The sequence below is a fragment of the Brienomyrus brachyistius genome, chromosome 2 (genome assembly GCF_023856365.1).
Source record: "Brienomyrus brachyistius isolate T26 chromosome 2, BBRACH_0.4, whole genome shotgun sequence".
Lineage (NCBI taxonomy): Eukaryota > Metazoa > Chordata > Actinopteri > Osteoglossiformes > Mormyridae > Brienomyrus > Brienomyrus brachyistius.
This window is the reverse complement of record NC_064534.1, coordinates 15,267,935-15,292,626: the sequence shown is the minus strand read 5'-3', so window position 1 is coordinate 15,292,626 and position 24,692 is coordinate 15,267,935. Positions and strand designations below refer to the sequence as shown.

General features: G+C 39.1%; 3 protein-coding genes across 14 annotated transcripts in view; 1 reads left to right on the top strand and 2 right to left on the bottom strand.

The window, feature by feature from the left end:
• loxl2b (lysyl oxidase-like 2b) overlaps nucleotides 1-2,935 on the top strand; it is a 32,325-nt gene extending 29,390 nt beyond the window's left edge. Inside the window, exons 11-14 of the mRNA XM_048990461.1 lie at nucleotides 103-218; nucleotides 349-485; nucleotides 669-780; nucleotides 1,541-2,935. Coding sequence (XP_048846418.1) covers nucleotides 103-218; nucleotides 349-485; nucleotides 669-780; nucleotides 1,541-1,611 — 436 coding nt within the window. The 3' untranslated portion in view covers nucleotides 1,612-2,935. The remainder of the gene's footprint in view (nucleotides 1-102; nucleotides 219-348; nucleotides 486-668; nucleotides 781-1,540) is intronic.
• On the bottom strand, nucleotides 1,061-10,223 carry LOC125717645 (R3H and coiled-coil domain-containing protein 1-like). Of its 11 annotated transcripts, XR_007384582.1 has the most exons (12): nucleotides 10,149-10,223; nucleotides 9,979-10,028; nucleotides 9,017-9,162; nucleotides 8,690-8,827; nucleotides 5,936-8,104; nucleotides 5,681-5,735; nucleotides 5,082-5,514; nucleotides 4,279-4,451; nucleotides 4,093-4,163; nucleotides 3,816-3,911; nucleotides 3,235-3,317; nucleotides 1,061-1,316 (listed from the first exon to the last, which is right to left on the bottom strand). XR_007384582.1 is itself a non-coding variant. In XM_048990816.1 (9 exons), the coding sequence occupies exons 4-8, from the start codon at nucleotides 5,205-5,207 to the stop codon at nucleotides 3,250-3,252; spliced, it is 534 nt and encodes a 177-aa protein (XP_048846773.1). In that variant the 5' UTR covers nucleotides 5,208-5,514; nucleotides 8,690-8,827; nucleotides 9,017-9,162; nucleotides 9,979-10,028; the 3' UTR covers nucleotides 1,061-1,316; nucleotides 3,235-3,249. The 11 variants fall into 11 exon arrangements, 6 of the variants coding, with proteins under 6 accessions (XP_048846773.1, XP_048846799.1, XP_048846781.1 ...); XR_007384584.1 differs by lacking the exon at nucleotides 5,681-5,735 and having other exon boundaries at nucleotides 7,934-8,104; nucleotides 10,149-10,201; XR_007384581.1 differs by lacking the exon at nucleotides 5,681-5,735 and having other exon boundaries at nucleotides 7,880-8,104; nucleotides 10,149-10,200.
• Nucleotides 10,224-12,738: 2,515 nt separating this feature from the next.
• Nucleotides 12,739-24,236, bottom strand: LOC125717829 (golgin subfamily A member 7). 2 transcript variants are annotated; one of them, XR_007384636.1, is made up of 7 exons: nucleotides 24,093-24,236; nucleotides 21,578-21,703; nucleotides 18,626-18,778; nucleotides 16,624-16,725; nucleotides 15,538-15,622; nucleotides 14,584-14,630; nucleotides 12,739-14,127 (listed from the first exon to the last, which is right to left on the bottom strand). XR_007384636.1 is itself a non-coding variant. In XM_048991129.1 (6 exons), exons 1-5 carry the CDS (start codon nucleotides 24,099-24,101, stop codon nucleotides 15,575-15,577), a joined length of 438 nt encoding a protein of 145 aa, XP_048847086.1. In that variant the 5' UTR covers nucleotides 24,102-24,236; the 3' UTR covers nucleotides 12,739-14,127; nucleotides 15,538-15,574. The 2 variants fall into 2 exon arrangements, 1 of the variants encoding a protein (XP_048847086.1); XM_048991129.1 differs by lacking the exon at nucleotides 14,584-14,630.
• Nucleotides 24,237-24,692: the final 456 nt, after the last annotated feature.

Genomic DNA, 24,692 nt, shown 5'->3' with positions numbered 1-24,692 from the left:
GGGTGTAATCTGTGTGGCTGGTACAAGTATGTCAGGAATTGTGAACATTTCCTAAAATGCTGCTTTAAGTGACTCGTAACTATAATCTCTTTGCTTCTGTAGGCATTACCACAGTATGGAAGTATTCACTCACTATGACTTACTCAGCCTTAACGGCTCCAAGGTAGCTGAGGGACACAAGGCCAGCTTCTGTCTGGAGGATTCGGAGTGTGACGAAGGTGAGGGAGCCGCCATGTAAGATGCTACAGAATTTACACTCATGGTTATTTTTACGGTACAACATATGATATTTCTCTATCTTTGATAATATACTAAATATGCTTTTTTTTTTTTTTTTTAATTAAACAGGTATTGAAAAGAGATACGAATGTGCAAATTTCGGTGAACAGGGTATCACTCTGGGATGCTGGGATACATACAGGCATGACATTGACTGCCAATGGGTAGACATAACGGATGTCAAACCTGGGGATTACATATTCCAGGTAATTTTTAAACCCACGATTGTATAAATTCAGATTTTTTTTTTGTCATTTTAAGAGCAAAATACTTTGACACCCTAATTCTTTCAGTCGTCCATCTTGAAACCCACAGCAAACCATATTAGGTTAAGTATTCATTAAGGTCATTGGTGATGCAGCATTATCCCTTTTTCGCTTTGCATTCAGGTGGTAATTAATCCCAATTACGAGGTGGCCGAGTCAGATTACACCAACAACGTCATGAAGTGCAGGTGTCGGTATGATGGACACAGGATATGGATGTACAGCTGTCATATAGGTGAGATCCTCACACCTATGCAAAGGGCTCTTTCTTACTGGATCTATAGTCTTATCACAATATACACAATATTCAGATATATATTTAGTAATTGTTTACTTGTTATATTTCATCAGAAAAAAAATGTCAGCCTAATGGATCAAACTGGGGCTCCACCGCAGCCAGGAGTGACAGGGAGCACATGCACGCTGCACACAAATAGCAGGATTCAAAGCACCAGCTTTATAAGGCAACAGTGCTGAGGTCCTGCCCAGCACTCCAAGTGTATGAATGCTCAATGAAGCATTTCAGTTATTGTATTGTCTTTAATTGGCACCTTAATTTCAGGTTAAATAAATGTCACTTCATAAGTGTGAAATAGTAATACATTAATAACCACAGTTTTTACACCATAACTGTAGAGGACAGGCAGGGGGCTAGAGGTATTGAACAGTATAGGCTAGATTCAGTTTAATATATTTATTTCTTAGGGAAAAAAAGTCGCATTCAAATTTAGAGCTTGCAGGTGCAGATGGCCGACTCTCACTCCAGAGTTCCTGTTTGGGGAAAAAAAGAGAACAGTGACAAGTTTAAAAACAGGTTTTAGTCATGGACCTGTCTGGCTCCATTCTGCAGCCATAATTTTTTACCCTTAATCATTTCTTTTGTTTTCATTGCTCGACATCCTATGGCAATGGCTTCTAACAATTCTTTTTCAACAAAATCTTGCAAGGAAACTGTGCGGTGTCTGCAATTGTGTTTTACACTTCTTATTTCATAGGTGGCTCATTCAGTTCTGAGACTGAAGATACGTTCCCAGGACTTCTAAACAACCAGGTGACCCACAGGTAAAAAGAGGACAAGACAACAAAAGGATCTACATCTTACATCCAGTGAGATGAAAAGCAGCTTAACTTCTGATTTTTTTCAGTGGTGGACGGATGCTTTTTTTTTAGTCATAATAAAGTTCATGGGGGTTATTCCATATGTAAGAAGCAACTGAGAATAATTTCACTCCATTCAGTTTTTCATACACAAGTAAGCTTGCTTTGTGATAAATTGCACAAATCACAAAGTAGTTCAGGTCAAAATTCATAAGCCTTTCAGCACCACACTTCAGTAAATTAGCCATGTAATTCCCATCTTGCTGGCATGTAATAACAGATGCACTTTTGGTATTTTGAGGTAAAATTATTCAGTATATAAAAAGAATCTACATTCTCTACATTTTTAACTTGATGAATACGCCTTAGTCCAGACGTCATGGTTCCTATATGAAAGATATTTTATGGTACTACACAGTAATACGCAAATCTGTACTACTGTTGTTCTCTCTGCCCCCTTCAACTTTTAACACAGAACCACTTTGTAGACAATTTTTCACTGATTCTCTGATGTGGCCATTTTCTTTAAGACCAACCAATCACCTCCTCGTCTAGAGGTCTTAATAGTTTTCAAGGGTACATCAGTGTAAGTACTAACACCTTCTGGACATACAAAAAAATACCTCAGCGAACCTAGTTTCGATTTAAAGTCTATGACACGGGGCGTTTATTCCGGGTGACGGTACCTTCATCTTGATTTAAGATTATATTGTATGCCTGTTCATTTCATTTGACACTATGTAAAGACTACAGAAAATCCTTACAGACTAAACAAAAACCAAAATTACCATATGCATGACAAGTTAATCATGAATATACAATTGGCTACTTGTGCCAGTGGTTGTAATTATACACGTTGGACCAATGCATATCACACACAGTGCACATGGATACTTGAGCATTATACAGTACAAGTGGAAAAATCAATAGAACTCCTGTGGACAGTTAAAGTATGATTTATAAAAAGTAAAGGAGAATTTCATTTAATTTTTTTTTTCTACACGTGGTGAACAGTTTCCAGCAAGTCTTTAATGTAAATTATTGATGTAAATGTCAGGGATTGATTCAATTGTTTTACCATTTGTATAAACAAACCTAGAGTGTATGCAAATGTCTGATTATCGTTTTCCTTCATATTTGTAATGGTGCTATCAAACTGTGATCCTCTGTTTTACGAGGGTACACGTTGCCGGCTGGTGAATGGTTATGTTACCTATGCTCATACTTGAATGGAGAATAAAATCAATATTGTGCTTTTGCCATAATAAATAATAGAATATTAAGCAGACAAAGGCATTGTTGAATTTTTATTCTTTTTTAAACCAACCATTTTACCTGAAACTCAAATTCTGTTCAGAAGATAGCTTCTAGATTATCTGTTGCACTTTAACAGTTCTTTGATAAGTGATTTTTAAACTGAAACACCTATCAAATTAACTTATAGTAGCTTACTAGATGCTATTCGCTAAAACAAAACCAGAGACTCGATCCATGGACTACCCACAAAAACATGGAGCTCCAAGGAATGTAGAGCCTGTGGTTTTAATTAGAATCTTAACCACTGTTATGCCACCTGTGGTAAAGTACACACCTGTACAATCTTCCACTAGCAGCTCTGTCCTTCAGGTCCAGCAGTGTCTTTGCGAGGTCCCTCTCTCATACTCTGGATAAACTCTAAGTTTGCAAATCATACAGTATACCACATACCGGTAAACATGCTGTATGACCACTGTATTTATAGCAAATTGCATTTTCATAAAAATTAGCACTAACACACAAATAGTGTCAGTCATATTTCCAAGCCAGAAGCTGCATGTCATTCAGATCACAAAAAGGGGGGGGCAGCAACTTTAGATATCTGCTGAATTTATTGTGCAAAGAATGTATTACCTTGTCACTATTTTTTCATTAAAAAAAACTTAATGCGTTGCAATAAAAAATCTTTAGATTTATTTTGGATTATATTAATATTTTGGAAGAAAATGTAAAGTAGTAGTACAACAATATAATTATATGTATAAAAACATACACACACAAAAATTATTTTGGTAAGCAATTCACAAACACACTGTATGCTAAAGAAACAAAATTTAAGTATACAAAATTCCACAAATATTTAAAACATCCTGAAGATACATTTTTGAATTTCTTATCTGAGAACTTATCATATACCTGCACAGCTCACTGCTTTGGCTCTTGATTTGTTGATGCCTTTTGACAGCTTCCGGATTTTCAGCAGCGGATGGCGGATAGATAGGGCTCTGAGTGCTACAGAGGTACAGCATAGAAAAATAACTCAGTTACATCAATAGATAGCAGAGCCCTGAACTGGTTCAAACACTGCCTAGTTTTCTAGAACATCCAAAAGTTTATCAAGGTCTCAGAACTTCTGATAATTATGGATAATTAGGCTGCCAACATTCAGTATTCATGCAGGTCGAGGCAATACCTGCTGACTCGCTGGAGAAAATGCCAAGGGCGTGAGTGTTATCAACCCGCTTTATTGTCAGACCTTCCTCTCTGGTGGGAGAATGATCAAATGAAATAACATGAAACCACTTCTCCTAATTAGATGTATACATATGTGGGATGAACATTTCAATGCAAACATGATGGGATATTAATTACACATCACCTGAAGTCTACGAAGGCATCAAGCAGGTCATCTGTATTAAACATTGGGGGGTAACCGTATATTTCAAGAACATGAGAGAATTCCTGGAGGTCAATGCACACTCTCCCATAGTACGAGTAGTCATTTTTGGCCTTCTCAATGGCAAAATCCATGTCATCCAGGTATGCCAGTATCTGCCACCGAAATATTTTGATTATTGGTTGCAAAATCAATCAAGCTTGCAGTATACATATGAATTGCCTTATTCCTTTTTATTTTCCAATATTGTGAAGACGTAATACTAAATACAAAACACTAACTATGACGGCATATCTAACAACTCATAATTCAACATGAAGTAGTAAAGTGTTATGTTAAAGAGCAATGCACCAATATGAAGTGGAGCAGTGGGTAGAATAGAGAGATGCTACAACTGTATTATAAAATTAGTAATTGCCCTGGAGTAGATTGTGTAAAACATTTCAGGCCACAACCTCATACAAATAAGACCAGAAACGAAGAAACCGACCAAGATAGTTCTTGCACTGCCCCCTGGTGGACATAACTTACAATTCTCCAAATTTGTGTGCAAGTACGAACAGTGACACCCCTTGCTTATCAACACCAAGGCAACTTGTTACAAACGTGAGAAGAAACTGGCCCTTAATAAACCCACATTCATAGTAAATGGAAATATGCGTGACAAATAACAATGTTAAATGTTAATTTGGAACAGTTGTGTGGCAACTCAAATCTCCTGCTATGATACTGTTTAAAACCCTGTTTATCATGATACTTATAGCAAAACCCCTTCTGCCTTATACCTCTTTTGTGTAAGCTTCAGAATCATCTGCATCTTTCATCTGTGGCCTAGTTAAAACCAGAACTGGAGCAATACTGCCACCTCCTGGACAGTCATCCAAATTCATTTCCATAAAGTTAGAAGCCATCTGATCAAATGGCAGAGCCTGGCCAGATACAGCAGCAAATCCTTCTTTTGTTTGGAAGTACGATTCTTCTGATCCACTCAAGTTGTGTTCCACTGAAGCAGGCTGATGTGAAGCACATACATGATTGTCACTTTCCCAGGTCTGGCCAGGCACATTTGCCACGTTTTTGGGTATTGTGTAGGTCCCATTTAATCCCCGGTTTTTGCTACATTTCGATACAGGCTTGTAGTTTTTTCTTTCCACATGATGACCTGAGGGCGAATTGTCTAATTTTACTTTTGGGAAACCATCCTTCTCTGTGGGTAACCTGAAGAAGACAAATGAATTTTCAATATCAGTGTCTATGCTGTGTTTATAAAACATATTGCCTATGCAGTTTACTGGACGAGTGTTCAGCATGGCTGACGTTAGAGCTTTGCGATATGACGATAATCTCATATCCCAATAACGATACATATATATCACGACTGGACCTTGTATTTAATGGATTTTTCTATGGATCAGCTGCAGTAGGAATTGGACAAAAATCTGCAAAACAAAAAAACAAAAGGAGCGAGATCGTAAATGCAGCATGATCCACAAATAGACGGGAAGTGATCCACAGATATGCATAACCATTTTCACGTGTACAAATCGCTCTGTATTTGTGTGGATATGATTTCACACAACACAAATAAAAATGTATATCTATATTTGTGAATAATGATGTATTTTTTTCTACAAATCACCCGCAGTAGCCAAGATGGTCTAGCTGCAGACACCTGTAGAGTTGAGTTCCACCCGAAAAACGTCACCTCCACAGGAAACACGTGATAACATAAAGTTGAGCTCCGGTTAGGATTAGTGTTTATTCGCTGTAACACAGAGTTGAGATCACGTTTTTCCTGTTGAGATGACGTACTTCCGGTGGTACTCCACTCTTTCGGCGTCTGCAGGACCCTTCTCGCAGTAGACTACACGGAGCCCCTCAGACAGGGGTGTGTAATCTTATCCACAAAGGCCGCCGTGGATGCAGGCTTTTGGGATAACCTGTAGTTCAGGTGTTCAAACCCAGGTGTGAGGACTCTTCAACCAATCGGTCCTCTAATAAGTGACCTAATTAGGGAGTTGCAGCGAAACCCTGCATACACACCGGTCCTTTGCGGATAAGATTGGACACCCCTGCCCTAAGAGGTCTGGGAGGGAAAATGTTTTCTTACAACAGTTTTGAGTTTCCGTTGCTAATGATAACCTTACTGTGTCCGTTTACAAAAAGTACAAAAGCAAGAATCATCGGACTAATAACCTAAACGATGCAAACATGTCCAGTTAAGGGCGCTTTAAGCATTAAACTATAGGGGACAATTTTAATTTATGTGTTTTTAAACGTATTTATAAGTAATTGCACAATGTCCCTTCAACATCAGGGATTGTAAACAAGACAGCTGGGCTACACAAACATTGAAATATTAATATTCATTAAAATTTACCCAGAAAGAAATCTGGAAAACCAAGGGATGCTGCTTGATTTTGTTTAAAGATACATAAAGATGTCATAGTTAAGGTTTAGACCCGAACCCACTTTCGGGTATACCCGCTTGATGACGCGTGTAGGGATATGCGGATCTATACTGAAATATTCCAGAAAGCGGGTACGAGTTTAAACTATGACACCACGGCAATGTTAAATTTAACTTCAGTTTTCCGTCTGTAATATCTTACAGTGTTTGTAATACATTTCAGTGTGTATGTGTGTACTTCACGTTCAATATCCAGCTGTCAGTGCAGAAATAGTGCAACTATTAATAAATCCGTATAAAAACATATAATATTAAAGTTACATGGTGTACATTGTTCCCCACAGTTTAACGTTTAAGCCACACTTTACAGGACATGTCTGTATTATTTAAGTTTATCCATGCCGTCATGTTGCAGCAAATAGCAAGTGGGCAAGTGTAATGGGATCACAAAACTACTGTAAATGAATACAAAACTATTTAAAAAAATATTTTTCTACCCAGACCTCTTAGGGGCTTCGTGGCTGTACGAACTAGCTAAAAATCCGAAAGTCAACAGAAGTCACAAATATAACGCAATGCACAAACAGGCAGGAGCTGATCCACAAATGTTCACAACACGTTTCACGCGTACACATCTCTCCGTATTTTTGTGGATATGATTTTTACACAACACAAAAAATACATCTTTGTGCATACTCAAATATTTGTGGATCATGGTACATATTTGTGTATTGTTTTCTGTGGGGTACAAACAATAAAGTCCAATAAAAAAACACAAGTGCGACATCCCATGTGGTGGCGAGAAACCTTGGAAATCTTTATCCAAATGATGGTTTTTTTTTGCCGTATACAGTGTTTTTTTTGCGACACCACGGAATAAACGATACATGAAACGACAGACGTTTATTTTCTCATCCGATATATATCGTAATATCGCACAGCCCTAGCTGATGTCACATTCCGCCTTACTCAGACTCACACCTTATCTGTTTTAGTTTTGCACATAATTGCAAAACGATTGTCTATGTTACAGCGTTTGCACTTTTCCCGAAAGCTGGGCATTTCTTCTTATTTCTTTCTTAGTATTTACCACAAAATTTGCAGTTAACTGTGTCCCTGAAACCATCTGTCTTTGCAGCGAGTTTTAATGCATTCATTGTCCTGTTACTCTACCTTCAATTGTTTTACTATTTTCTGGAGACAACTCATCCGCTGTGCAAACTTTACCCAGATGTGTACAGATGAAGTCCTGCTCTCTCAATAATCTATCCCGTAAACCGGACTTTGGCACTCCGCAGATAATTCTCTGTCTTTCGGAGATCCCTGAAATTGCACGTACTGGCGAGCACTCCTAAATCTGTTACGTATTATTCCATAGTCTCATCTGTCTTTTGATTTCTAGTAAAAAAAAAAACGGCACGGCTCAACAGTTTCGTTAAGTTTCTTATTGCAGTGCTTGTCGAGAGCGTCCATAAAACCTTTCACGATGCGTCGCTCCGATATGGTCGGTAGTAGCGTCGCACACAATTCCTTGCCACTCTCCCGATTAAGTATGAGAAGAGTTTAATTTTTACAGTGTCTTTTGCTTCTGAAAGGGTTAAATCGGCATACAATACAAATTCTTCTTTCCAATGCTTTCAAGATCTCGCCAGATTACTTGAATCCAAACACAATGCTGCCGGTGGTCTCAATCAAAACGCGCGTTCCATCTTTCACGTTAAAGTTCAGTTTTCAATTACAGTTTATAAATTAACACCGCTGCCACCACGTTACATTCTGCCTTACTCACTTATAATGGACTTATAGCGCATTAAGGGTCGCGCACACCGATCTCGCTTAAACAATTTATTTCTCAAGTCGCGTCACATGCAAACTGTCAAACTTCCTGTGTTACATACAAAAACAGTCCGTGCTGCAACACACGTATTAACACATTAACCAATATAAAAGCTGATAGCTTGGTGGTAAAGTTATGTCCTGCACCTGAGGTGAGAGTTCCCTACTGCCACCTGCCACCTTCGGCCTTCTCCCACAGAGAAAGCACGCAGCGATGGATAACTCTCCGTCGTCTTATGAATCAGTCCACAAAAATGAAGGGGCAGCGGAGGAAAGAGCAGGATGCTGCATCGACAAGGGGTTGGGGTCATGGAAGGAGAGATGAGGGGCTTTCATTTCTGTCTTATAAATGAAAGTTCTCAAATGTCAAATGTAAAGCTATGGGCAATTAAGGATTAAAACAGCTAGCCAGCTATACATACATCTGGTCACTTATTGGCAGATTTCAGATATAAAGTCTTATTTCTTTATTACCTTTTCCATTTGTTTTTCTGTAAAAATTGTACCAGGTCTTCGGTGATTTTATGCACAAATTCATTTTCTTGTTTTGGAGGGTAAAAGCCATTTAAAAAAGTGGACTCCAGGGTGCCTAGTCGCTACTTTCTTAGCAACAGAAAAACCTGCAAAATATGCAATTTGGTGAAGATTCTGCATTCATTGAAAACAGTTACGCAGCGACTAGGCTCAGTGGGTTAAGCCTGGGCGTCTATAATCGGAAGGTCGCCGATTCGAACGCAACCTCAGCACGTCTGCGGGTCCTTGAGGCTCTTAACCCCCAGCTCCCTGAAAGAGCAAGTTGAGGGAGCCGTAAAGACAATTTCTCCATGGCTATCAATGAAGTATCTATTATTATTAGCCTTCAAAATCCGGTTTTACCAGTATTGACAACTCTCACGCATCTGGCGTGACACTCTGCTTTCAGACACTCGCGCAAAAAAAAAACTTGCAACAAATCTATGGTATTACATTATGAACCTAAAATTGGCTAGCCAGCCAGCTGATCAGAATTTTTTTGTTTGTTTTACATATCACCTGAAACATCTAAACACGTATCTTTTACGCATATTAAACTCGTTTTAAGAAGTGATCATAACTGAATATTTTAGTGGCTAAGCACACGTTTTCATACAAGGACTCATAGGTAAATACAGTGACTTAACTGAACTGGACGTCAAGCTGCATTCAGTACATAAAGGTAAACACATTTGTACTTTTTCTATCAATGTTTTAGTTAAACTTAAGTTAAAACAAGCACCGTATTTGAATAATTAATAGCCGAACGTCGTTTACTTAAATTTTATACTTAAGAACGATGGTTATTGTATCTCACTTAGATGACAAAATAAGTCTTCATTTATTTTATTACTTTAATAAACGTAAAAACAAAGATGCAGTTATTAATATGGAAATTACATACTTCTAGTTTTTAACCTTACCTCAACTTTACTGTCGGTAAATTTCAGTTGTGTTCAAAATTGCCACCCAACTGCAAGCAAAAAACCGAAGAATTTCATTGGACAGTGAATCATATACAAACGAATAAGACGGGTGGGAGGGATTAAGATCGGAAGTATTTCTTTGAACTTTGACTGGCTGTGAATTTTACCTAGGAAAATAAAACGACCCCCTAGAGGTGGGAGGCATTAAGATCGACGGTGTCGTTACCGAAGTGTAGCAGTACTGACATCTTGTGGACAAAACAGTTGTCATTGCGGTACATATGCTACATTAGATTAGATGTTTGAAATATGACAAATGGGGGAAAAACGGCACGCCCTTCTGACAGGTTATTTTCTGATATTCTGGAACCGGCTAAAATAATAAATTTTATAATTACTGCATCTGTTACAGTTTCCATCTGTTACAGTTCAAAGTTATGTTCTGTTACATAGCATATTGTTTTGGCATAATATTTTAGATATGAATGATACATAATTAATGTAATAATCAAATATATGTATGGGGCATCACAGTGGCTAACACGAAATCAAAAGAAAAAGCTGCGTACTACTCATATGGGTATTGTGGACAGTGGTGGCTTAAGTGATCAGCGGTGATTTCAGGTAATCCCTGACCAGCAAGGCACCACTCAGGTACCCTGAGCAAAGTACCACCCCCAAGCTCTGCTCCCCAGGCGCTGAATTAGCTGCCTCCTGCTATGTCACATTGTCACATATGGATTAAATGCAGAGGACACATTTCTTTGTTGTGCACTGTGTGCTGTGGTGTGTCAACAATTACAACTAATCACTAAATTTTAAATATACCAATAAGTGAGGCTTTGCTCACAAGACCACCCAGTATGCAGCTATGTTTTGGGGTATTGTTACAAGTCACTGGTGTTTTCAGTCAGCCCTGACAAGTAATTAATTGAGACTACAGTTAATCATTTTTGCTGTGTGTAAGCTGAAATCCTCTATGAACAACATAGCAAGGAATAAAACAGGAAAGATGAAACAACATCCTCGAGTGTCTGGCAGCTTGGATCATGAATGCACACTAAACAGTTGTAGCTTAGCTGGTTAAAGACTCTGAATAAAATAGTTCATGACACATCACTTATTTAACAGGCATGTATTAACATGTTTTCTTGCTCAAGAAATTACAGCTTAACAAAATAAGATTTATATTTTTTAATCAGTTTTATATATTTCATGGTAGTCCATCCATCTATTTTCTGTAACCACTTGTCCTGTTCGGGGTTGCAGGGGGACCAGAGCCAATAGGCGTGAGGCAGGGAACAACCCAAGACAGGGAATCAACTCATTGCAAGGCTCATATGCACATCGTTCTTACCTATAGGCAATTATGTAATTTCGCAGCGTGCTTTAGGACTGTGGGGGGAAACCGGAGTACCCAGAGGAAACCCCACAACGACATGGGGAGAACATGCAAACTACACACACATGGAGCCATAGTGGAGACTCAAACCCTGGTCCCAGAAGTATCAGGCAACAGTGCTAAACACTCTGTTGCCCCAACGGTAGTTTTATCCAAGTACATTTTTTAACTTCTAATTTTGATCTGTGAAGTACTTGAAGATTAACAGTTGTAATTCTTCCAAAGACATGAAGAAGCACAATTGGCATAATTAGTCTGCGTTGTGGAGGGCTGAATGCACGTGGCGCTTTCATTACAGAACCAATAAGCTGGAGGATACCATGTCTGTTCTGGTTAAGGGGAAACTATTAGTGTATATAATAAGAAAAGTTAAAACAATCAGTGGTCAAATTATAAGGCACCCCTACACAATATCAGGTTGGTCCCCCTATTGGGTCCAGAGCCTCTTCAAAAGTTAATGAGTTCCATGAAACCTTTCTGCACACCACTGTTGTACCGAGCTGTTATTTTTGCACTAGTGGACTTCCTGCTAGTTTTAATGAGTGTGACCACTCTCCTCTGACCGCTCTTATTAATAAGGTGCTTTGGCCCACAGGATTGCCACTAACTATATGTTTTTTTTTATTTATTTATCACACATTTCTCTGCAAATGGTAGACAATGTAGTAGATGAAAATCACAGGAGGGTTTCTATTACAATGAACACATCTGGCTAAAAGTTGTACAATGCTTAAAATCGTACATTGAGGCATTTCGAATGCTTAGCAGCACAGTAACTGAAGTTTTTGACCCTTGGTGCATGTTATATGTGTTTAGCTGCAGCCACGATTTGCTATTTATAGGAGCAGGTTGTGTTAACGAGCAGATGGCCCCAATAAAGTGGCCACTGAGGGTAAATGTATTCATTGTAGCAATGAAATGCTGGGTCTTGTAGTTACATGTACTTGGCTTTCATGTTCTCTTTCTCTTAAACCTAAAACTCACTCATAAAGTTAACATTTCTATTTCTTTCTTTTTACATTTTGATCAAATCATTGTGAATTTTCAACCCAAACACCATTAAGCAAATTTAAATCATATTTATCTCCACCCTTCTACGTTATTATTCCATGTCCGCTAAAATGAATACAAGACGTTAAAACGTACCTTGCAGTCACTACTATAATTAGACAGAGTACACATTTCGAAACGTCTGTTTTGTCTTCACTGAGGTACCCCGAGTAAGGTACCGTCCCCAAGCACTGTTCCCCAGACGCTGAATTAGCTGCCCCCTGCTATGTCACGAAAGTCACAGATGGGTTAAACGCAGAGGACACATTTCGTTGATGTGTCAACAATGACCACTGATCACCAAATTCTAACACAAACTTTTTTTTATTATTTATTAACACGTTGCCCTTTCCGCATCCTTACATCTTATGGCTGTTGCCATCACAGCATGGATAATAAAATTCATTCATTTAAAATGAACAGTTACAGCACAAACCTCAAATAGTGCTTCTTCTTGCATGTTGCTCTTTTGCAGTATATATATTTTGCCTTCAGCATGCAGCTGGGGATCAAAACTATATCCCAAGCTGACTGTGTGCTTTTTATTTCAAGTTCATCTTGGCCTGAAGGTGTATTTCACTACTGTATTAAGGGCATACTGATTAAAGTAACATGACATTAAGGCATACAAGAATGAGCCTATCTTCGAAGAACAGATCATCAATGCCACAAGAGCCTTTCCCCAAATAAAAACACATCTATACGCATCTTCCTAATGTATTTTTTCAAAGTATGTGTACATATATAGTCAAATATACATTTGTAATTGCATTACATCACATGTAAATGCATTATAGACACTTAAGTAAAGGTGATCTTAAGGTTTCTGTGATAGTCTCATGAATACTTTTATCCAGAAATGACCACACTCACTTTGGGAATATTTAGCAATAACATCTTAAAGAACATTTTAAAGAACCTCAACATTGTGTAATGTGCTATATACCTCACAACTGTAATCATACATGAAAATGACATTATTGTTCTAAAGAACTGGCATGTATATGTGAAAATATGGAAATACTGAATCACACATCACCAACACAAAACCTCGGAATAAGTCAATGCAGATTACACAACACTTATTTTCCTTTTTAGCGTGATTACACATGGACAGGATTATCCATTATTAGTACAAACATATGGCACAGCAGTGATTTACAAAAGAAGAGTGATATGCCTTATGGTCAGAGTCAAACAGCAACATAGCACTGAGGACTGAATGATTTTAACTGTCGAATGGTGACAGTGTCACTAGCTTCTACCGCTGGGGTCTCAGAGTTTTTCTAGTGTGCCCTGTGTATCAGTTTTCTATACCCACGTCCTGCTTTAATTATTATGATATTCAATAAATAATTTAAATGAATAAAATGTATATGATTCTCCCGAGGAAAAGGCGTAGAACCACCAGCAGATGCCAGTCCTACAAAATGTAAAATCATTTCACCTTTTCATAAATGTTAATCATTTACTATGTGAGAACCGTGGGCAAAGCAATAAGGGGTGTGTATGTACATATAGTCAACAGAGGTCATTAGATACTGTCGTTTCCCCTCCACTGGAATTCGAGATGGCTTGAAGGATGGCTGCAGAGGCCTGCTGTACCAGCACTCGAGCTGGGCTTTGGAGGAGACGAAGCCATTTTCAGAGACACAAGGTGTTCGGTCAAGTTGGCTGCACATCACTCAATGGGTCTGCAGGGCAAGACACAGACACGTGTTCACCAACAGCCCAACGAAGAGGGAGGAGATCTTAAAGTAGCTCAGCAAAAGCTCAGCTGTATGATACGTAGCAGCCATTTAAAATGGTACAGGTATGTTTGAAAATCAACCAACAGTGATATCTAATTGTAGACTCTTAGGCAGATGACTGGCTTAAATTAAACAAATGAGGAAATGTTGGTCAGAAATAACTTTCAACTCTCAGACTGTTTGCCAGCTACCCCACTAACTCCCCAAGGATGGTACACAGTGGTCATAGGTCTTGCTCTGCTGTATCCAGCCACAGCTGGATGATCTTGGCAGGGCTGCTTGGCTATTACTCACTTCGCAGCCATTACCACTAAATGAATCGTTTTCTTACAGTACACATTGTGGTCTGGGGTGATTAAACATGAGGGAGCGATCACCCTGTGCTGTGAATTTCCAGACCTGCTCTCTGGGGGAAGCCACACTTGTACTCTGACTGACCGTTGGATCTGCAGAGATATGGCCCGGAAACTTCCTTTTAACACTCAACACACTTCCCCGTGCGCAAGCTACCAGATGGAAAGGAATCGTGTTAACATACTTCCTTAAAATCACATTTTCCAACTGTACATGCTGCACATACAGTTAGAATAGGAACCAAAACTCTTGGGCCAAATGTATAAGCAATTGTATTGTTTTATAATGATACTAATGAACATCATTATGCAGCAAATTAGTATATATAAACAAAAGATGATTATATAGAGGAATAACAGACCCATACTGTATAAATATTCTGCTTAGTGTATGTGTGTGTGTTCTGAGAGTCCAATTAAATCACAGCTGCTCACGTTTTTCTGGCTTTTGTGTAACATTTAAAGATGATTATTCTGAAACGATACATTTGGTGAATTTTTTTTTTAAGTATTTAACAGAAAGCCTTAGGCTGCCTTAAATAAAAAGCTGAGTTAACATTTCAGTGAGACACTCATTGAAGTCACACTTTATTGCGGGACTAATAAAGGATCATCTTATCTTATAATGCAGGTTGTCACTAGGCAATGTGTCTACAACCTTTTCAAATTGTTAATACCAGATTTTACTTTACAGAAATCCAATATTCTCAGGAGCATTTCAAGACTTTTTCCTTATTCTGAAGCTCTGTGTAACATCAAGCATAGCTGTCTACACTTGCGTCTTCCCTATCTGTAGTATGAAGGAAGTTCTATTACAGCTGACGGGAACCAGACAGCAAAACAGCAGCTCCTATAGTGACGTTCGCTTTTGCACATACGAAACAAAGACCCTCAGTGGAATTATGAGGTGGTGCACATGCAAACCCATGCTGAGCAATTGCTACAGTAGGCTGCCTGTCACTGTTTGAAGTGAGAAGAATGATCAAAGTATGGTCCATACCATCTGAAATATATACAACTCTCATCTCTTGTGAGTTTTATCTTCCGGAACCAGTGCTTCTGTCCTCGAAAATTGTTATTTCAACCTGGGAAACAGCAGTGTTAAGAATGAACAATGCTTTTGAGAGACATAAATGCTGAATGAGTTAATTCCCAAAAGGAAGCCCACGATAAGTACCAAGAAGACCCATAGTGTCACTGAACTGCGGTGAAGGGAGGTAGAGGGAATACAACTCAAGCGGTTTGGGACCTCTCCAATCTCCCCTCAGTTCAGCTCCCGGGCCAAAATCAGCAGCTTAGCAGAGACGTGCTAGAGAAATAACCCAGGTCACCATGCAGCCAAAAAACAGTCGAGGAGCTGGCAGCGGCCGAATTTCAGTAATACTTCACAAATCCGGCCTTCATTGCCAGTAATTTTAACGTCAAGCCCAGTAGACTTTTGGAAAATGTATATATTAAAGAAGTCTCACAGATTGTATGCAGATGTAAAAGATTAATGTTATTTTCCTTCCATTATCACAAAGAACTCTTCCTCAAGCCCATGGCTGAAGGAACAGACCCCAATTTCTAAAGAGATACAGCCATCTTAAGAGCTGGCAGAGCACTAGCAGAGCAATCAGAATCCTGACATCTAGAGGTAATCTAGGAATAGCTTTTGGTTATGAATACCTTTAAACCATCAGTGTAGTCGACAGCATTTAATCATACAATGTAACCCTGCATAGCTCCTGCATTAAGGTCAAGCAATGCTTGATGGTGTACAGGGCTCATGTGAGCCAAAATTCCTGTGGGAACTGATCCACTGATCTGACAGGTTTTCAGATTTATTATAAGGTTGTTAGGTAGCCCCTCAAAGATCCATAAAACTCCTGCGTTACTAAATCAATCTGAAGACACAATCGACTACAATCTGCCTGCTTGTTGACAAGACACGAGTTTAAGGGGTAGCATTGCTGAATGAATAATCATTCAAATATTCACTGATATATGCCTGTCTAAATACATAGTAGGTGTCAGAAGCTGAGAACTGGCTAATAGAAACCGAGTGAGACATGCTGCATGACAGTCAGAGGGGTTAGAAGGATACAACTCTCAGGCCTCTTTCAATAGGGTCAGTGAGCAGCAGGCCACGAGGTGCATAGATCTTGTCATTTTGCTCTTGGATATACTTGGCTATCTTCTTCAAAACCTGAAAGCATAAAAAGGAAGGCAAATCTGTCAGAAAAGGAGGGGGAAAGGATGTAGGAATTTCCAACCATTTATCCAGTGCAGGGTAACGTGGTGCGTTGGAGCCTGTTCAGTGGACACCCTGGGTGAGATAACAGTCCATTGCAGGGGACACACATGTACACACTATTGACAATTCACACCAGTTCAACTATCTGCATGTCTGTGTATATGGACTGCAGGAGGAAACCCTGCCAAGACAGGGAGAACATGCAAACTCCTCAAACACAAGGTGGAGGCAGGTTTCAAACATCTTACTAGCACCTTACAAAATAGTGATGGTGGAGTTGGGGAACAGGGTTTATCACTGATTTGCTATAACAAAGACCAATTCAAACAGATGAGGTTAGTAACGGGACACAAATAGTAATTATTTCAAGAATTACCAATGAAAGAGAGTGGTTTGCCAAATTATAACAGTGAAATAGAACACTCACCATGTACGGAGCTGTGTTTAACCTACATTCTATACTTCATATATAAGGTAACTGTACTGAGACAGGGATGCACAATTAAACTACTGTATAAGGTTCAGAATCAGTACATAGTTAGAAATAATAAATGGGAAGTCAACGATGTATTATTAGGAAATATAACAGAGGAATAAAAATTCAGGCAAAGACTAAAGACACGAGATATGATCACACCAGTAATGTATACATAAGGAACACATCTAAGCAAAGCTAAAGAAACTGAGCCAACAAAGTTAAACTGTGAGCTAAGAGGATACCAAGAACCCACCCATGCTCATGAGCCCGAGTCCCAGGACATTCTTAGATCCTGGCAAGCAGTATATTCAGGAAACGGCTGACCACAAGCCTGAATCTTTATTAGGATGCTGTCAGTCATCTGAAACCAAGGTGATCGACTGAGGACTTGCCTGAATCGATGCAGTTTCCTGGTCCCTTTCCAACTGAGACACCATGACAAACCCACTGATCCGAGGAAAACAATCAGTTACTGGCCGACTAAGCCAGCTATTGCGTAGCTGGTCATAGATAAGATTTCCATCCAAGCTCACTAAATACACCCAAATAACCACACTTTCCTGGGTATTTGTGTCCCCAAAGGAATGAAAATTGTTAAAAATAAAGACATGAGCTTAATTAAGCATTAAGCTACTGTCTACACTTCGGTGGGGTTCAGTAAGAAGGTTTCTGTGTATCTGTGTTATGCATCCAAGGGGTGTCAATTGCATACTAACTGGCACAACTTTAGCAGGATAAATATTCTCTTAATCTATCCATCTTCCAAGTGTTCATCCCAGAAGAACATGCAAACTTCACAACATGGAGAAGGGGTGGAACTGAAAAGCCCAACCCTAGGACTATGAGGCAACAGTGAACTACTGTGCCACTCTGAAGGAAAACAACACATATTACTACTTGAGGAAGAATGCAAGACAGGGGGGCCGCTGGAGAGCTTGGGCCCCATGAAGGCATATCATACTGGGTTCTCAAACCACACCAATCCAATTATGCTCCAAATTTCCTGTGTCACTCAGGGGTTATTGGAATAGTCTTAACTCCCCCCCCCTTTACAGTGTCCCTGATGCAATATGACCATTTTTTTTGCACAAACTGCAAATTAATAATTTGCACTTACCATTACCCTGATCACAATCATAATCAAATCACATTCGTCTTGCTTCGTCTAAAGTATATCAAAAGTTAGAAGGCACAGTAAATGCTTTAACAAAGCACATAACCGCAGCCTTATAAGGAAGTCCTACTCAGGCAGTAACATTTTAGCATCTCTTATACTGTAGACGTACAAACCACACAAACATTGCCACTTTGCAGTGATATATACACATTCTCCACCGAGATGTAATGAGTAGGAAATGTGCAAAGTTCTCCAACCTTCTCATAGTGAGTCTCCATGCACAGGAAGATGGTATATGCGGTGAGACAAGCTAAGCAGCCCTCCACATAAGACTGGCCACCCAGCTTCTCTGCTTCGGCGTACAGGTTATTCAGCATCCGCAGGGTCTCCTCAAACTGTTGCTTGTCAATCTGAAATACACACAGCCTAGAAGCTGTTACTGACTGCTGGGCATGCAAGAGTGCACTCTAGGTGATGAGAGGTGAGAAAACTGGCAAGAGGGAACAAACACTTTCAAACTGCTCACCACTGTTTCGTTTCCCATGTCACTTACGTTAATAAATACCGTGTGATGCTAAATGAAAGCCATTCCTTAAATACCACTTTGATTCATTTACACCTGCTAACCCTTGCCATGTATTAGCTAACTTATTCCCAGAAATTACGATTGGACATCACGCAATCTTAGCTTGGCTGCATATTTAAGGCATGTTTTTACTTAGGCAATTTTTACAGGGCACAGAGCAGGCCTGGCAAACAGTAACCGTAACAGTAGTGAGCGTTGTGCGGCTCAGTAGAGTAGGGCTCTGTAGCCATGACCAGAAGATTTCCATTTCAAATCCTGTGGCTGGCAGCATGGTGCCACCATTGGGCCCCAGAACCCCGACTGCTGCAGGCTAACCCTGTGCTCCGATTCCAAAACTTACCTGTCCGTGTCTCTCACGGAGAGCAAAACTGAACAGCCAAAATCTCAATTTCCCCTTGGGGATGAACAAGGTATCACTGTGCTATATGAAAAGACACCTCTACATATATGGACCCTACACAAGAAGATAAAAGCAGCAATGGGGAAAAAAATGACATTCTGTAGATTAGGCCAACCTGTATTGATAACTGGGACCAGGAAACAAGGGCTTTGTGGAGTTTTTTTTTTTTTTTTTTAATCTTATAATGACTAGAGTCTCTAGTTTCCTTCAAAGTGGAGCATCCCTCACTTGTCAGGGGAAGCCCTTCTTGGTCTCTGGGTAAGATTTTACCCACATTTCATTCATGCCCCTGAAATTTTACAGAAAGCTCCTGCAGATCAGTGGCGTTAAGCATGTCCAGGACCCCATGCAAAGATTTTCTTTGCACTCCCCTAATCTGGCCTCAAGAAGCACGTTTGTGTGCTTCAATCTCTCCGTTACACGGTGTTCCACTGATGACTGTTTACTGGGCACCAAGTGGGGAAAGTATTCCTGTCACACGTTTCCAGTCCTCAGCCTTTTGTGTCTCTCTATGTAAGCTTAACTTAAAAACGCATCTAATGGTAACTGAGTATTACAACGCAGTACTCAAAACAAAGCAAAACATAGCACAATAATGACTGGAACTGATGCAGAACTCAGATAAAAGACAGATGTTGTATTTGTAGCGTTTGGCAAAACGTAAGTCAGTGAGTAAGCTAGTACTGGAACTGACACAGAACAAAGATAACATATAGCGTGGATGGTGTATTCGATTAATGCTCATTGGAATAAGCACTCTCTACAGGTCAGGTCTCGGTTATTATCACATCTTATACCACTGCTGGGATATTTGAGGCCACTGTGTGTCTGTGTGTGAAGCTAAATAACTGGAGACCTGACATCGTCTCACTACATGATCTTTTCCTGGAAGGCTGCCAAGTCCATTCAGCTGAGGAATTCAATGTAGGACTTTCAAGAATAATATACAATCCGAAAAGACCAAATGAGAAAAGGACATAAAAGGATAACACCAAATAAAAGTAATATGTAGGTAAACAGGAGATTTACTCCAAGATGATACAATTTTCAAAGGTAAAATTATTCCTCGAGATAAAAAAAAAAATATTCATTAAAAGAATAATCATACCAGTGCTAGGAATAAAAATCTGGTCTAAATTAGATCAATATGACTAAGCATACAAGTAAAAAAAATCACGCCTGGCTCAACGGCTTGTGTTCTTGCTTGAGACCAGCCCATGAATCCAACATTAAGAACAGGCCAAGCGTTTGTTTTCAGCAGAACGTTTCTCTTTTAATTACACTGTTCATTGGAACTACGCTGCTTTCAGTTTGCCTGCCAGTTAAGAAGAAAGTCTACCTTCAGCCAGAGGCGTATTAACATGGTCAGACCCTATTTGAGCTGTTAGTGGACCCCCTATGGTGTAGCTGTCAAACAGGGAGGGGGGGTCCTGATGATAGCATTTGCCGACCAGGGGGTATTGGTTCAAAATTGGTGCATTTTATTACTCAATACGGGACGATTGCATAAAACATGAGATGATCCCGTAAAATACAGGTTTAAAATTTTATTTAACAGGAATGGTTGAGGCCCCTGCATTAATGTGCCCCTGCTCATGCCGTACTCTTTTGTCTAGCAGGACAGCCATCTTCAATGAAGCCTCATAATCAGGCAGTACTTGGAATTCAGCTTACTTCCCTATCATGTCATGTGACTATCATGTGACTGTCATGTGACTGTCATGTGACGACAAATCCAGGAAATCTTTCCTTCTATGAACCACTGGTTCACCATAGTTAACTTTTCACAAAGAAAGAATAACTTGATAACTAAATATACAATTCAATTCAACAAGATCTGACAAGAAATGCAAGGAACTTTAAACATTCACTTTAAGTAACAGAAAAAAGGCAGAATATTTTACATATGTATGTGTGTCTGTCTGCGTGCACGCACACACACACACACATATAATATTATATTATATATAAATAAACCAGGCCTCTTTTGATTGAAAAGCCTCAGTATATGAAAGCTCAAATGAGCATGAGAACTCCGTCTCTGCCGAATACAGACTAAATTATACTATAACAGTAACACTGTAGTTTAGATTAACTGAGACTGAACAATCTGGGCTGAGCAACATGGTCCGGAAGCAATCAGATGTGCTTTAGAGCATGTCAACCCTACAGGCAAACTCCCCGCCCCCAATTCAGGTCACATGACAGAGTGTTTTACCATACCCTGGACTCCAGTTCAGACGGGAACTTGGTCTGGAACTGGCACATGGTGCCATTAGTGTAGTCCCTCTGGATGAAAACTTTAGCAGCAACGGATGCCTGCTGCCTAATGTCCTGCAGGCTGTGGGTCTGAAAGGAGAAAAAGAACAGTATTTGCCAGTGTTGGCCCCTTCGAGGAGTGGCTGACTTCTGGCTAAGGCTCCTACAATGGTTTTTCCATCACATAGTCAGGAAAAATACATCCCCATTGACAGCCAACATCAGCACAGAACAAAATAAGCAAATGACCTGCCAAGCAGAACAAAAAGGTTAAATTATTACAGAAAAAAGAATACCTGTTCCATTTCAACAAACTACTTCCTTATGCATCATAAAAGATAATTTAAGATGTTAGCAAATCTTAAAGGTCCCACATTTTATATGGACCATCTGTTCATGTTCTAACCAATATTTAAAAGTTAATGGCTGTAACATTAAGATAAGTATATAAATTAAGGTGGAAAAATACAAACCAATTTCACCCTAAGGGTTTACAAGTTGATGATGCTCTTACATGGATGTCATATAGAGTACAACATACCCTTTAAACAATGACAAAAAACTAGATTTACATGTTTCACGAGGGATAAACAGCAATCTTTGATTTAAAAGCGAAAATTAAAAAAAAAAAAAAAGAACACGCGTTTTAATCATGCAGAAAGTATGCTACAAATAAGAGTGGTTTTGCGGCCATGTACACCCATAAAGAATTGGTGCCTCCATGCTCAGTCTCCAGGTTATTATCTTCTTCAAGAAATTTGTCTGGTTCACAAATTCAAACAGACAGAGGATGTTTGCTACTTATTACTACCAACCCAGGGTGACAACATCCAGTACCTCACTATTATTGCACCCCAAATGTCTCTAAAGCTAAACTGACAAGACTTGGACGGCACAACAATTGAATGAAATTGACACATACTGACCAGAATGTCACCAAACCAGGTGTGGCAACATGTCAGAAGGAGATAAAAAACAAAACTGATAGTTGATCTTAGTCCATGTCAACCAAGATTTTGCCCCAACTATTAAGAAATACTGTAATACCATTGTTTAAAATTTCTAAATAATTTTGGAATCATAGATGCACTAAATTAAAAATACCATCTCTCACATTAAAAGACGTACTTTAAGGTGGAAAATTGGTATCATTATTATTATCATTATCATTATTAATAATAATAATTCTCTTTTAATTTGGCCTCTAATTTATGTAATTACAGATTGCCCATATAATAGTAATGAAAATATTTTATGTGCTAGGTTATCAGAAAACAGACTATTTCTGAGATTATAGGGTCAATATTGTATCTAGGCGTGACTGAGAAGTTAACTTCAGTTAACTTGATAGGAGGAGCTGAAACACCTCAGGGTAAAACATATGATGGAACAATAATCGCCTAATTTAAGTAATGAGCATTTCGTTATTAGCTTTAATAGAAAATATTACGATTTATATTCGTCAAATTTAGTTTGACATGACTGGAAAATGAAAACCAGTCTTCTGCTAACGTAAGTAGTTTAAAGCGATTTTAATAGAGCGATCAGTTCAATTAAAGGTTAGAATAATTAAAGGACTACTGGAGAGAAACCCAGCCTACCCATTAACACGAAGCACACCTCAGAGAAACGCTATGACTTTTACACAATACTCGTTCACAGCCATAGTTGAAACTAGAAAAAAAGATATGGATTTTATTTGTTCGTTTCGGACCAGCACAGTATTTTCCGACGCACGCTTCCTGACTGGGGATTACCATTTACCTCGAGGGGCAAACACAGTGTTCCGCACACTTTGATGTCTTCCCGGTACCTTCCCAGTCATTTAATGGATTTCATTTACAGCATGCAGTAATCTCGTCTGGCTTTGACTTCAAATCAAATCAAATCGCTTAAAAAAAGCATCATCTGACAGCCCCGAACCGAGCTTTATTTAATTTGATCGTCCACTTTATTTACTATGTCTTATGATCGAAGCAGCAGCGTAATAATCAGGCGGTGGCGGCAGACAGCACAGCTCAGAGACCATAACAAAATATAAACTATAGAGCACGTTCGTAATATTTACGCGTTCATTATTTATTATAGTCTTTGATTGAGCTTTGATTGACCAGTTACCACAAGCACCCTGCTTTAATCGGCGACGACAAGAACAACGTTAGTTACAGGGAATCAAACGCAAACTGATCAGATTTACAAAAGCCTTCCAGGCCTATTAGGTTTCGAATGAATTAAAGTGATCAACTCAACAGCCTTCGTAAAACCATGTCGCTCATCTGTTACCCGGCTCTCAAGCAAATGGTTTGAAAGCCCCCCTCCCCCCTGAGCTTGTCGTGGTCCTGTTTTATTATTCACTTATAAACTGAGTTTCCAGATGCGATCGATCTGCGGAAATACGAAGTAAAGCTACGCCTGGCTTTTTCGACGATGTATATGCATACAATGATCCAAATTGGTATAAAACAGAGTCAGTCCTTACCTCCGCCATGTTTAAAGGGGATGCGTCCCATTCGCCTGCCTTGACATGTAATTACGGAAGGTGGCCGCTCCGCTGACGCACTTCCGGCCGTCGGGGCGACACACGGTGACACGCTGGGGGTTTACAGACCGGCCGCAAAACTCTATTTCTGCATGAGCCTGGTATACTTAAATTTTAATGTTACCACATATATTTTAAGTTCTAACATACTGAGAATTACAGTCTTTCATCCTTAACTACACTAATTACATGAAAGAATGTCTGGTTAAGAATGGTTAAGAAACAATAACGATATTTATTTATTTTTGGTCTTTCAAATGCGTGAATAAATGGTTAAGAAGCAATAAGTGAATTTTATTTCTTTTCGGTCTGTCAATTTCTTACTTATAGATACCTTTTATCTATAAAAGGTGGAATTGTGGGAACCACAATTACACCAAAAAAAGTCTTGTTTGCAAGCAGGATATTGAACCTACCGCATCTGGTGCTTATTTTTTAATTATGTTTACTAATTACTATTCTTTATTTTATATGAATCCTCCAGTGTTTACGATAGATAGATTTGGTGTTACATATTTTTCTGTATTTTCAAATGTGTGT